At 44.9% G+C, this 14,964-nt stretch overlaps 1 protein-coding gene across 2 annotated transcripts in view; it reads left to right on the top strand.

Moving 5' to 3' along the window:
- The window catches only part of LOC124480836 (membrane-associated guanylate kinase, WW and PDZ domain-containing protein 1-like), a 73,387-nt gene that overhangs the window by 8,556 nt on the left and 49,867 nt on the right, over positions 1-14,964 (top strand). For both annotated transcript variants that reach the window (XM_047040477.1, XM_047040476.1), the window contains exon 2: positions 14,759-14,875. In XM_047040477.1, the coding sequence (XP_046896433.1) occupies positions 14,759-14,875 (117 nt within the window). The remainder of the gene's footprint in view (positions 1-14,758; positions 14,876-14,964) is intronic.

Raw genomic sequence — 14,964 nt, 5'->3', positions numbered from 1 at the left:
CTCATTAGTGTCTGCGAGTTTGAAGACTGTTCCGGTTATTATGGCTGTAGTTAGTCACCGTATTATGGGATTGACAGGCAGTGGAGATAGAGATTATTACTGTGAGTGAAGCCTCTCTGATCTGGTGTATGTATGACACTCAGAGGTCTGTTGTGTATATCTATGTTTGATGTGATTTACACTGCTACAATGTCCCATTATTGAGCTAAAGCTTTGATTTGTGTTTGTATGAATGTGTGTTTTGGAGTGTGTGTGTGTACACTCACAAGCATGTACGTAGGTATATTGTGTGTGCGAGTGTGAGTGTGTGTGTGTGTGTGTGTGACCGAGACAGATTGACGTGCTGTATGTTAACAGCTGTGGGATCCTAAGCCATCTCCATCTCCATCCCTCCCTGCTCCCTTGAAGCTTATGACAGACAGAAATCTCTGATCAGTCCATCCTCTTATTTCCCCCTCTTTATCTGGCATCTGTCTTTGCTTTTCCTCTCTTCCTTATTTCCTCCACAACCACATCTTCTTTCTTTCTCAATGAACGACATTTATTCAACTTGTCAGTGTTACATAATCAATTTTCAACAAAAAAAACGTGCTGTTAAAGATGCTGTAAAGACAATTCCATGATTTGCTTCTCAGTACATTGTATAAGTGTGAAATGAGTTGCTGAAAGCATGTGCAAAGTGCAAAAACATCACACTGAAATGTGAAGTTAGACCGTTGAACAGTTTCTCACCAGATTTCAGCTCAGGTTTTGTATAAGGGGGGCAAAACCCAACCTATCTACGTCACAGCCACCTAGTATCTACGTCAGATTACAGAATTCTGTTACTCAGCTGGTACGATGCAAAGATTCAGTAATTAACACATAAAACACACAGAGACTGCAGGAAGGTCTGTTCTGATATCTGCAATTGATTTAGCTATAGTTGTTGCTGTTGTTACTAAATTCAAGTAGAGTTCAGTATCAAGTAGAGAAGACTGATGATTTTCTCACAATTTCAAAGCCTAATTTAACATACTTGTCAGTGTTTCTTTTTTCATTTAAATTTGGATGGGTAGTTAACAACACATTCTTCTGTGCTGTTAAAAGTCATTTTCTGTTCGGCTTTACAGCATCTTTAAAAACGCAGGTTCCTTCCAAAACATGGCAGTGCCTGTTTGTTTGATGCTGCTTATAGAAGACCTCAGAGGTGAAACTGACACGGACATGACTATTTACTTCACCGAAAAGGTATATTTTACTGCAAACCAAATGCCTTGGTTCAAAAAGTAAACCCCTCTCCTAATCCAAGAGTTCAGATCAGCAAAAACAGAGGCTTTTCTGCCCTCTATTGTTAGATAGATGGATCCACTGCCTCACATACAGTATGGTACAAGCACAGAATAGGACCATTGCAGGGCACTGGGCCAACGATGTACAGGTTGTCTTCCCGTCCTCAGTCTAAGGTCAGGTATCAGTAGACACTCACTGCACACAGCCACTTATTTTACATATAAATGTAAAGCAAAATGAAAGACAAGCTATATTAAGTTTTTCACTTGATGTTTTTGAGTTAAGTTTAGAACAGGACCAGGTCTCTTTCTGAAGTTAATCTTCCGCTGGTGTGTTTCCCCGTGTTCGTATCTACAGGCGTACTACTCTTATCATCTAAGTGACCGTGCGATCTGGCTGGATCTGACTACTGCAGCTGGAAATGACCACAGAATAAAGATGCATCAGATGAGTCAGTGTGAGGGCCTACATTTCCCTGCAGGACTCTGGCCTGATCTAACACACAAAACCTCCTTCATCGGACACACGTCTCTCCCTTTCACATCAGCACAAATAACTTCATCATAGCCACTGTAGATGAAGATTCTTTTGATCTTTCTTGATCTATTTGACCATTGAATTCAGTCATGGAGACGTTTTTTTCTTTCTTTCTTTTTTCTGTGAACTTCATATTTTTAAGTTGTTCAACTCTCTCTCCCATTTGTTGGGTACCCTGCCTATGTGAGCCTGACATAATATCACACAGACTGACATGCTTTCTTCTATTTCTTCTTTGTGCTCAGTACTTAGAAGGAAAACTGTAGTTATATTAGATGCGACTAGGTTCTTAGATTAGAGACTCATTTTGAAGTTATTTAAGGCAATGAATGGTCTATTAAATTAGAAAACTGCGCCATCATTATGTAACCAAGACATAACCCTGTTCCTGAGACAGTTGTTTGAAACAAAAGTGGAGAGACAGAGGCATATTTTTAACTGTCAGCTGATGACTATTTAGCTCTTATCAGAGGTACATCTTTGTTCTAAGTTAGCCACTTCCAGATATTGAATCTGATGTTCAAGTCTTTTCCATTTCTATTTGAAAATAAGCCTCTCAACTTATGTGTGTCTGTCAGTCCTTGACTCTCAGAGGAGTTTGAGAGGGAGAATGGAGATAGGAGAGAGGTGACCTTGGTCCCCAGCTGTTCTACAGAAGACTGCAGCATCTGGCCTCGCTGAGGGGGTAGACATGGGAAGGGCTGGGTAGATGGGGGAGGGAGGGGGCAGAGAGTTTGGCTCTGCTGGTTGTTTGAGGTAGAGGTATGTTGAAGACCAGGGAAATTATTATTTGGACTTTTCGATGTTAGGTTAGGGGATCAGTCAAAAGTGCAGATGGGGGTTGAGGGTGAGATGAGCTGAGCTTATCTCAGACAGTCAGAGAGTCAGACATACAGTAGAGACAGACAGAAACAGACAGAGGAGAGAGATCATTGAGGGTGAACACTGTTGTAGGGAGGAAATGTGGAGAGACTATATATAATAAGTAATCTTAGTGATAGAGCAACTATACTTATTCACTGTTGCATTGTCTCTGACGATGGTGATCCTGAGAATGTGTGTTTTTAGAGCAATACTTTAACATACATTTTTATCTCTGCTTTTCTTTATCTTATGTTGTTGTGACTGTGGTGCATGTCTGTCTTCTAAGTGGTGTGTATTTAGTGTTGTGTTCTCCCAGCAATGTGCGTGTAGGATAGAACAGCCCCAGCTGGAATCTGACCCCTCCTGAACCCAAGGTCAGAGGTCAACAACCCTGTACCTCACTGCTTACACGTCCTCTTAGAACCGGTGGCACATCGGTCAGGCTATGATGAAGGGCTGTGTGTGTGTGTGTGTGTGTTTAATTGTGACATCTTTGGCAGTTGGGTTTGTGATCGCCGCATCATCTCTATGGCTCTATTCGCTCATCCCTAGACAGAGCAGGCAATATCTGGTGGACTGGGCTCCTTGTTACATAGATTACCTGTCTCCTCACAGTGAAACCACAGCATCCTCACAGCCATGTCTCTTCCTTATTACATGCCGAGAAAACAGACCTGGGCTTCACAAAATAGCACCCCTCTCGCACCTCCCCACCACTGGAGAAGAAATAGGCTGGAGGAGCTTTCAATGTCTGCAAGAGGGTTTCAGTACAGTACAGTTATTCATAATCCACCATTTTTACTTTAAGGAGCTTATCAGAAACTGACACCTGCTTCCGACAATTACCATTTCAGAAGAGTCCATTTGTTTGTTCACGGTTCATTGTTTCTCCTCCCTGGAAAAAAATGTGGATTCATGTTAGTTTGTGATTTACAGGTCATGAATGTGTGTTTGACCTCTCCTCACAAGGTGGTGATGGAGTGCCAATCATTTTACTTCCTGTTCCTCTCTTGGTGTTTAAGAAACACAATATTTAACCACATATGAGCTGTGCTAGTGGTACATTTATTTTGTCGATTAGTATGTATGTGTGTGTGTGTGCTATAGTTTATTATCTATCGCTCTCCTTGTCCTTGTCTTTTCTTTCTCTAGTTGTCTTTACCTGAATTTTTCTGTGCTCATTGTCATACGCCGCATGAGCTGTCTTGTACATACACCCCAAACCAGGAAACACAGTGCAGTCACTGCTGCTCACACAGTTAGAAAGCATCATTTCTGTCCTCCATGTCTCCTGCCCCTGAGGTCATCACTCATCCCTATGCCACTGGGTGCTGGAGGGCATTTGTTTGTGTTTCTCATCCCCAACTCGTCCCTGGCAAGTCCCTGATTACCACATGGAGGGAGTAGGGAAGGAAGGATGCATTACAACATTATGGACCCAGGACCCAGGACACTTTTCCATTATCAGTAATCTATAAGCAACTCTATGACATTGTGCATCCAAGTCAAATCTATCCATTTGTAGGGATGGAGTTGGATACCTTGACTGACCCGACAAACACATTGATTCAAGGGAAACGTGGTTGCATCAAGTCTGCTTTCACATTCCAAGTCCCCGGCAGATGTACTATTATAAGAGCCGAGGAATATTTATTTGCCCGAGAACACACAGCACACTCTATCACTCTCTTTATGATGTGTCATTACACACTTTGACGAATCTCACTAATAGGCTTGTCTGATCCAAAGTAACCCGATGTTCTGATACCCAGTCCTGGATACAATTGGAGCTCATTAAGAGGGACGTCAGAGGACTCAGGGTGAAGATGTTATATCACATCAAAGACAATGCATCAAGTCCTAGTTAAATCACCCAGGGCAGCAGCCACAATTAACACTCACTTGGAGGAGAGGCTTCAAATGGGGCTTGTCTTGGACCCACTGGAGCCATACAATAGTTAGAGATAGAGTATTCAAATCTTCTACTTTCTATAGGACTTTCAATACATTTTTGAATATTTAAAATGATCTGCCGTGTACAATTTGAATTGATTCTACTCATTGTCCAGAGCCTCCCATCCTCATTGAGTCTAACCCCTCCATTACTTTCATTATAGATTCCTTCATCTCTCCCTCCTCTCTACCCAGCTGCCTATCCCCGTTTACAAAATGTACAGTCTCACTCCCCCTCATCCCTCAATCACCTTAAACTCTTCACCTCTCTCCTTTGCTATTTCCCCCACGTTCCATTTGCCCATTCCAGCCCCCCTGCCTCACACTTTCCCACACATCTTCCACTGGGATCTCCACATCCAACCCAAATATCCTGGTCATTCCAGTAGGAGCTGTTGGGTCCTTGCTTGAGACAGTAGATGTAGCATGGACAATAGATGATTATGGTCTTCCACAGTCTAGTATTACACATCTAGTCCTACATTAAAAACATGGAATGATGGAAATATTCATAGGATTTTCCTCTTACTTCCGGACTAGACTTAATCCATGTCTGGGAAACTGGGCCCTGGTGTTACATACAGAGACATGTTCCATTCTTATCTGGAGTGCTCCATTTTAGGCTAAGATCGGCCATGTCACTGGTTTAATGAATGCTTAACATGATTACAGCCAGCTCTCGTCACTCCAGAGAGCACCACCACCATCACAGGCACTCTACAAGGTTTGTGTCACCAGATAGATGTTGTTTTAATGACATTAGCAACATTTTGTCACCAGAGCGTCACATGCCCTCATCTCCCGATCTCATTCTTAACCCAAGATGAAGAGTCTTTGCGACACAAGCATAAAGAGTCCTGTCAGTGGTATCTATGTGCTGTTCAATTGTATTTTCATCTGTATCAGTGTCTTTAGAGAACCATACCTGTTCATCTACTTGTATTGTTTATCTCCTCACACAGCAGCACAGAGTGCTCCAGCTCTGTGGATGCGTCTCTGTGTTCTTAGAACCATCTGTCTGGTTGTCATGGTCACCCCCCGGGGATGGGCAGACTTCTGTCACTCTCATGCTCTGCTTTGTGTCGGAGCCACAAACAATGGGCCCCACCAATATATCTGGGGGGCGAGGGAGGAAGAGAGGAAGGGAAAGACAGAGAGAGGGAGCAGTGGGGTGAGAATCAGTCAGACCATGAAGGAACTCTGATGCCTTGCCGGTGATTAGCATCTCAGATGGGCAGACGTAAACAAGGCGAGGGATGGAGCTTGCTGCTTTTGTCTCATATGGTATTTGTCTCACTCTCCGTCTCTCTTTCTCCTCATCACTCTGTCTCTCTCTTGATTGAAGTGCATAGAGGGTGTGTGCCTTGAATGTCCTGGTATAATTAGGTTGTAAGTGGCAGGATTGATCCGTGGGATTAAATGTATTTGTTGAAGGGATGCATTATGACAACAAGGCAGGCAGCAGAGTTCCAAGACCCTTTCAGAGCTGACGATGCTCTGATCGGAGATCTGAGGCTGTCAGCCTGCATGAGGTGGAAGGCTGCCAAGCTTTTAGCTCGTCAATCTCAGGAGTTTGCTTAGGAGAAAGATTCAAACTTTGTTCACCTTGTCCATTCTTTATTATAAAAAATCTTTCAATTCATTCTGATCAATGTCTTTGGTATAGAGTGTGAACGAAGCTCCAAACTTCCCATTGGCTTGTTAAGAGCTATCGTTCGCACAATAGCTGATTTCAGTGGAGAATGTGCCTGGGTGGGGTTTCTAAAATAATGCTGTTCTACAGCAAAATGTTACAGTGACTTCTTCCTTAGGAGTCGCTGAGGAGATTCACATGACTGATTTATTTTGTGAAGGCCTCTTTGTTGCCTGTTGGTGTGCTATCTCCACACACAGCTCTTTGTCAAGGAGATGGATAGCCCCTCTTTTAAAGGGCTATTCTTGTACATTTGGGTGTTCTACATATGTACATTAATTTTGAGTTAAACACTGTTGAGGTTCCAGAATTAGGGCGGCTCAAGATGTGTCTCAGCTGCTCCAGTCTAGCTGCAACAGCCAGTACATCCCACTGGTTCAATGCTAGTTAGAAAAGGAAGACAAACATGAAAATTGGGTTGATTTCATGGTCCTGGACTACTAAAGGTCCCTCTAATCTTTCGGAGGAGAGTTCCTCCATCCTTGCTGGCTTGATGTGACAGGCCCCTGCAGTGGGAGGAGTCTCAGGCGGCAGGAGCTGGCAGCCTGGCCCGGGCTGGGACAGTCATCTCATCTGTGTCCTATCACCCATGGTCATCCCTTCCTGTGGAAAAGAGAGCTCTAACTAGAGCATGACAAGCTGAGCGTGTGTGTAACATCCAGACATGACGCCAGGCAACCATGGCATTCAGCAGAGGCATCCTGATGGAAGCTCAGCTCCGGTGCTAAAAGCGGGAGCTGAGTGAAGATCTGGCCTGGCCACTGGGGTGCACATCTGGAGCTGAAGGAATCCATGACCACGTGATGACCCGACAACACTCACTAAAAGGATGATTCATCGACAATCGACAATTCTCGGTCACAGTGACATTTCAATTATCCTGAACTTGACTTTGTGACCTGAGTTGTTTGGCACAGCTATCGCTGAGACATTAAAATGATTGAAATGGGACTCTGTCAGCCTTTCCGTTGCTGTGGTTATTTGACAGTACATCTTCAGTAGCTATCAAGGGCTAGTTTTAATGTCATATTCACACATAAGCTTACTGGCACAATTCCTAAAATACTGTACAGGAAACTTGAGGCCTGATGCTACTGCATATTTGAATGTTGAATGTGGACTTATGTCGGAGAAATTAAGAATGTAACGTTTTATACTGAATACTGGAGCTTAGTCTTCCTTGTCAGCAGAGAACCCCCTCCTCACATGACCTATAGATAACACTAGGCTTCCGTAAACAAACTGACCTGGGCTGACCATTATATTACTAGAAATGCCATAAATATGTTTAACCTTATCTGTACTAAGTAAACCATCTGGTCGAGCCTAGGGTCAGAGAACTCTGTAAGTTTCCACTGCTAGGGACACACGCACACACGTGCATGCGCACTCTACCTCTGGGATCGATCACCTTGACAGCTGATATGCAGGTGTCAGGAATATAAATCTATCAAGCATTGCACAGTCAGTCGGTGAACAAGTTAAGAAAGCTTTATTGCTTGCGGCCACAAGGAGACAAAACCTCACACGCCATTGTGCTACAAAGTTTGTCTGCTAGCATGTTGTGCTAGCGAGCTATTTAAACAGCCCCGCTCTTGACAGTCATTGGTTAAAACAAAGGCATGCAAATGTCCCATGGCTGTTCTTCATTGGCTCCCTTGCGTAGACCTGGCACGCGTGTGTGCGTGCGTGTTTGAGTGTGTGTGTGTGTGCACTCTTTGACCCCTCTAAGCTTGACCAACTCTTTTATGGCCTCTCCAGTAAGATAGTGGTCAAGCCCAGGTCCCCTTGTTTACGTAAGCCTAGTGTTATCCAGAGTTCAGATTTGAGGTTTGGCCTCTCTTTGCACACAAGGAATACTGAATACAGAATCATTCTTATGCAGGATAACAGTTACATCTTTTCTAACAGCAGGAGAGGGGACTTCCCACCAATATGTTCAAATCTGTCACCTTGCTGGCAAGCATTAAACTATTGTACACAATTTACCATCTGGATTATGTACAGTTTGGTATTTGACAAAAACACAAAGTTGGTTAAATGGGTATAGTTGGGAGTGGCAGGAATTTAAATATCTGTATTTATCTGACACAGTGCCATGCTAGAGTATGGACCCGGACAACCCCCCCCCCCCCTATCTCTCTTTCTCTCTCTCTTTCTTACTCTCCCCCTCTCTCTCATTTTGTTCTCTATTTTGCCACCTCCTTCTCCTCATCCTCTCTGCTCTTCTCATCAAGTGACAGAGGAATGGGAGCAGAAGTCCTGGGTTCTTTTGACTATATTTAGTAGATGTGGTGTGCTTGAGCATTACTAACTGTCTCTGTCTGCATGCCTCTCTGTGTGTGAGTATTTGTGCACTGCTCTCTCTGACTCAGCAGCCTAGTGTTGGCAAACTGGGTCAGGCCTGCCCCCAGTGCCCCCAGTGCCCATTCTGCCCAGCTTAGTCAATCCACCCATTCTACTTGAAATGCCATGTATGCCAGAGCAGTAGACCAAGTGTTCTAAACTGCCTTGTGTCAGTCTGCCTTGTCCAGAGAACTGGGCCAAAATGTCTCTAAGTTGTTATAAGATAGCCAGGAATCTGGGCTGGAGGCAAACTGATCTGTCAAGACAGGCGATGTGAAGGAAAAGCTAAGAGGACATTTCAGCTCAAACAGACTGGGGAGCTTAGGGGGAAAGTCTGCTTTTAGTCTGCATGTACTAAAAATGGTTCCCCTCTCATTTATCCCTTTTGGTGCTCGAAGGAGTCCCTGCTTTTGTTGGCACCCCAGGAAGATGAGCCAGGAATGGGCAAAGATGAGGGCAGCCCTGGGTGGGTTGGGCCAGGGCACAGGGATAATTAGGGGGAGGCACAGGACAAGTTCAGAGCTTTAGGCACAGTCTCTCTCTGATTGCTGTTTTTTCCTCTCCATTTTGCCACAGTGATTGCAGGCCTTGTTGAAGCAGCAACATATGGTGGTAGTAAGTGGTCTGCTCATACACATGTGTGGTTGTCAGATGAACCGTGTCTACTGCTCCCATCTGTGTGCATGTAAGCATGTGCACTTGTGCCTGTATGTGTGTTTTTATAAACCCACATGCCTGTTGGTATGACTGACAGACAACATTATTTGATCATCAACTCAGTGAAGTCATCCTCAGCTCTCAACCTAACCTAGATAATGGCTAGATAACAGCAGAGCTTTATCTCAGAGTGCATCAGACACATTCCTCAGCTGAAAGCAATAGGATTTGATTAGCTCTTGGGTTGCATCCCTAAGTCTCTCAGACAGATCTTTTCCAGAGGAGTGGTGGATAATGCCCAGTTAACTGCCATCATCTGAAACATGAGAGGTCAGTGCTGACTGACGAGGGAGCCCAAGACACACAGGAAACCGCTGGAACAATGGATTTGACTGTTTAGGAATCAGCATTTCCAGTTCCTTCTCTTGAGCTATTATTTGGAATCGGTGAGAGGAAATACAATATTATTTGGAGTCGGGAGGAAATGCAGTCTCTTTGTTCTCAGTGTGAGCTCTGTGTTATCATCTGGAGACTGCTTGGGAGAGGTATGCAACGCAGTAAGAGATGTAAAACTTCTCCAAAATCAGCTCTAATGAGTCAGAGAGCAGAGGAAGAACAGACAGAGTTAGAGCAAGAGGCAGAGCAGAAAAGCATACAGAGGCAGAGACAGAGCAGACAGAAATAGAGGCAGTACAGCCTGAGGCAGATGCAGAGCCTTCCTAATGAATAGGTGATAACAGATGAGATGGGTGTTGTCTGATGTCTTCAATCTCTCAGTCCCACTAACATTTTGGCATAGAGCACCTCTAATTCCATACTTCCCACAACATAAATAAGGTGATCAATGGTAAATGTGAGGGCTGGTTTCGAGTTATCACTGCTACAGTTTGAGCTGTTCCTGAGTGTTTGGTCTTATACACCTGGCCATGTTTGCTTTGTAGACATTAGTATCAGCCAGTTGGATGATGAAGGGAGTGTAATGTTAGAGGGTGTCTGTTTGTATACTCCTGGTGTTGCTGAGATGGGTGTGGGTGCTGACCTTGCCGTGCAGATGGATCCTTCATGGCCCAGAGCCCGGAGGGGTCACCTCCATGAACAACAGGGAGACTCCTCTCTGAGAGCCACTCCAGGAGGCCATCTCGCATCGCCCCATAAACCTCTGTGTCATTACCACAGGTGGGGTTTGATTAGTCCACTGCTGAAGTGCTTACATGGCTTTGTGTGTGAGGGATGCGGGTGTGTGTGCCCGTGTTTGTATGTGTGTGCACTGCACGTGTGTGTGTGTGAGTGTGAGAGATACAATATGTGTGAATGTGTATTGGAGTGTGTTTTGGTGTGGTTATTTATACGTGTGCCCGTACATGCGTGCGTGTGTATCCGTGTGTGTGTGTTTGTGACAGGTGCTTCAACATGGACTCTTCCCAGCATCCCTCTGTCTCCCAGTGCTCCTCTTCTTACAGTGTTTATGTCCGTCTGGCTACCGTTTGACACCCAGACTGTGCCAAAGACGCCCTCCTGAGACAGAGAGAGATGCAAAGCCAAGGCTGGCACACAGGACTGGCAAACTACCATCACTCACCATGTACTGACCACTCATCCTCTGCCTGGACTCACAATCTCTTCACACTCCCACATCAGACTAACGCCAGACAGACCTATTCGTGACGCATCTCCAAAGTTCTCCTCAGTATCAGTCAGCCTCCTCCACTGCTCGCTCCATCCCTCATCATTCTATCTTTATGAAGAATAAGACAACCGGAGGAAGCTATTCAGAGCTGTCAGAACTGGGTTTGGTACTTGTTGTCCCTTGCTGTTCCTGTTAGCTGGGTTAGCCAGGCAGGCCTTCTGTGGACAGTAATTAGCCAATCCAGTGTGTGTTTACCAACAACAGAAGAGTATTACTGAGTCTTATCTGCTGACTCATGCTGCCTGTGAACAGTTGTAATTTAGGGATCTCAGATGTGCACTGCCTTATCCTCTAGGGGGCTGGGAGTCTGGGAGGTCCACACTTGTCCTATCACTCTACTCCAGAGAAAGTACAGTCTGTGACGTGCATGACACAGATAATAGTGTACTGTACATCCTCATATGGTCTTCCTTATCAAACTAACTGCATGATTTATATGGAAGGTTGTTCAAATGTTATTTTTCAATACTATAATTCAATTATCATTGAATTATTCCAGACTGTAGCCATTAATATTTTAACCAAATAATGCTAAACTTGTGTCTGATTCAGACCACACATGTAGTTTGAATTTAGAACTTCACACATTGGCCAGTGGGGGGCAGCAGGACATGGTTACCACACAGAGCGCCCATTCGCTAGCTGGCCCTGGGTTGCTGTGGTAACGGGGCTGTGTGAAGCAGAATTGGCGGTGACGCTTGGAGACACAGAGGGCAGTGTTGAGCTGAGAGACAAGAGCAGAATCCCAATCAGCAGCTGAAGAGCCTCTCATAAACACACACACACACTCATAGAAACACCCAGTCTCTCACTATGATAGCCAGGATGAAGAAATAAAAAGACATCCACCCGAACACACACGCGCACATACACAAACACAGTCTTAACTGTCTTTATTGTGCACAAACATAATGATAGCCTCCTGGGATTTAGGAGATTTGCCTTCTTGTGAACCACCTAGCTTTTAGATTGCCTCAACCGTGAGTGACACATAATAGCAGTGAATTAGACTGATGACAGCTGTTGCAAAGAAAGCGGCTGCCAGTTGTTCAGTTCAATCTTATACTGGTGTTGCAGGTATGGCCATATGGTCTCTCTCTCGCTGACAGGAGTCTGCATCGTAAAACAACATGCAGGAGGGATCAGTTTCTTTCTCTGACCCTAAACACTGGACTCTCATCAACAGTGCTGTGTGAAATGTAAGAGTGCAAAAGAGGGAGTTAAAGAGAGAGAGAGAATCTGTGTGTCATTACATGATAGAAACCACTGTGGCATGCTCCTCCCCCCTAAATAAGACAGGGAAGCATAACTAGATTTAAGGTTATGTAATGTTGACTCGAGGCATGGAGGCATAGCATGTATAATCCACTCTTATTTGGGTTAAACCCATTTCTCTATCTCTCTCCCTATGTGGGCGGAAGCCTGACACCCCTGTTCATCTCTTAGGCCTTTACAACACTCACACACAACTCTGGAAACACACTCTGACCTCTGGACACTCAGCCACAGCAAGCAACAGGCCAAATGTCTGCCCCATGCTCGAGGCTTCTCTCCTGTTTCACTGGGTTCTCACGTGTCCCAGTGGACTTCTGTGATTTGTGTGAGGAGGACCCATCTCCAATACCCTGTTAAACCTCACTCTAGCTCCATACCCAGGAACCTATTATCATCCACTAACATACCCTATTCTAAACATTTGTAGGGAGTTACTGTAAATGACATTTTTGGACCTGATCAGAAGACTTCAGAAGACAGATATTCTATCTTATTATGTTTTGTATGTGTGTGTATGTGTGGATGAGAAGTGGTCAAGTGTGTGTGTGTTTGAGATGGGTGCTTGACCTCTCTGTGTTCCCTCAGCTCCTTATCTGGGCCAGAGTGTACCATGAGGGATTTGCCTCAGCTTCTCAACCCAACACTGATCATGAACTCATTGTCTGTGAGAGAGCGGATCAGGAGCATCTCAGCAGACAAATATCAGCCTCTCCTAACGACCAAGGGATCTTCCACGCTTAGACATTGATGCAGGAATATTGTGTTGGCCTGTCTGAGAATGAGAGGGAAATGTCAGGGGCTGTGCCCTTCTCTATCAGTAGAGAGAGAAATGGAAAAAATAGAGAGAGAAAAAGACGGAGACATACAGAGATTTTGCTTCGCAACGGAAGCAGCCGACACACACGCATGCGCCACAGTGTGGTTGTAATCCCTGTGGCACATGGCTGTAATCCTTGGAAATATTAAATATTTGATGACTTCCTCATTGATGGAGCATGAAACCTGGGCTGCCTGCGCCCCTCATGCCCCTGCCTGTCCTCCCCAGCCACAGGAGGGGCGCTGTTCCTGCCTAATGGTGGTCCCCCCCCTGGGGAGGCCCAGAGAGGAGAGCTGACATCACCCCACCTTCAGAACGCCATGGCAATGTTCTACATTGTACATGGTTGTAGTATTAGTGTTTATTGATTGGCTGTGATTAATGCAGTTTTATCACTGTCATACTGGAGATGCATATCGTTTACACATCTATTTGAGGAATATAGGACGCAGAGGATGTACATATTGACCTGTGTGGGTGTGTGTGTGTTTGTGTGCTTGTGTGTTTGCTGTGCATGTGTGTGTGTTTTGTTGCTATATTTTTTTATCCTAGTGCTGCTTGCTTAGCAGGGACTATAACGATGGTTGTCAGCACTGGCTGGTTGCTAGGTAACAATTACCTGACTGTGCTTTGCTTGCACAGAATCACACAGAGGGCTGTGTGCGTGTGTTTGTGTTGGGGAATGGAAAAATACAGCACAGTCGTTTGCCAGAAAATGTCTTCACTGATGGACACTGTGTGGACAAAGAATGTCTGCATTTAAGGTATCGGTACTATTTACGCTGTCCCTGATAAAAAATGGTGGGCAGCTGGACATCGCCTGTGATGGAAGGCAAACTAGTGCATTGAATAAAACATAGAGGATCCATGAGGACTCATGAGGATGCAGAGTACTGATGTCCTGGTAGCAAGCTTTTATTATTCCCAGACAGTCAGGTAGTGTCCATCCACGGTCAGTCTGGACCCTTCAGGAGACCCTGGGAAAGGCCCTGGCCAGCTCCCCAGACATGGATCATATATTTGGAGATCATTAAATGGTCCTAAATGAGACCCTGGCGTGAGAGCGAGCTCTGGCCATCTGGCCCCATTGTGACGACCGAGTTTCGCTACACAGTCAGAGAGAGACAGCATCGCACGCTCTGATTGGAGAGATGCTATCCTAAGCCGAGAAGCACAAGCCAATCAGGGAACAGGCTAATCAATTATCTCCTCCCACCTCTGTCCCTGAGCTTATCCCTCTATTCACAAACTCTATGTTCCTTCTCTCTCTCTCTCTCTCTCTCTCTCTCTCTCTCTCTCTCTTTACAGATTATTACTGCCTTATTCTTCTTTTGTCCCAAGTCCCTTATTTTATTATCAATGCAGAAATATTAAAAACAATCATCTTCCTCACATGTTTAAATGCCCCATTTGAGCTTCCAAGAGCCTTTCAACAACTAAAAGGTCACTGGAATCCAAGCATTTGGCAGTCTTTGTGCTTTATTGCTGGTCAAATGTCAGACAATATTGCAAATGTTTCAGACAATAAGAATGTAGTGATGAGTAATATTATTCCTGATAGTATCTTTCCATAGTCTAAAGGGCATGTGTGTGTGTATATGTATGTGTGTGTGTGTGTATTTGTGTATGTGTGTGTGTGTTTGTGTACGTTCCCCAGGTCACAAGTTGAACAAAGACCTGAAGCATTACTTGAGCCTGAGGTTCCAGAAGTCCTCTCCAGACCATGAGCTTCAGCAGACCATCCGGGCCAACCTGTACCGCCATGCTGTGCCTTGTGAGTAGCCCCCTCCTCCTCTCCCTTTTCAAAGCCAAGCTGGAGAATTAGCCAGGATCCCAAGAGCCATGTCAGTCACTACCTACTGT

The sequence above is a fragment of the Hypomesus transpacificus genome, chromosome 18, assembly GCF_021917145.1.
Source record: "Hypomesus transpacificus isolate Combined female chromosome 18, fHypTra1, whole genome shotgun sequence".
Lineage (NCBI taxonomy): Eukaryota > Metazoa > Chordata > Actinopteri > Osmeriformes > Osmeridae > Hypomesus > Hypomesus transpacificus.
This window is presented reverse-complemented; position numbering and strand designations above follow the sequence as displayed.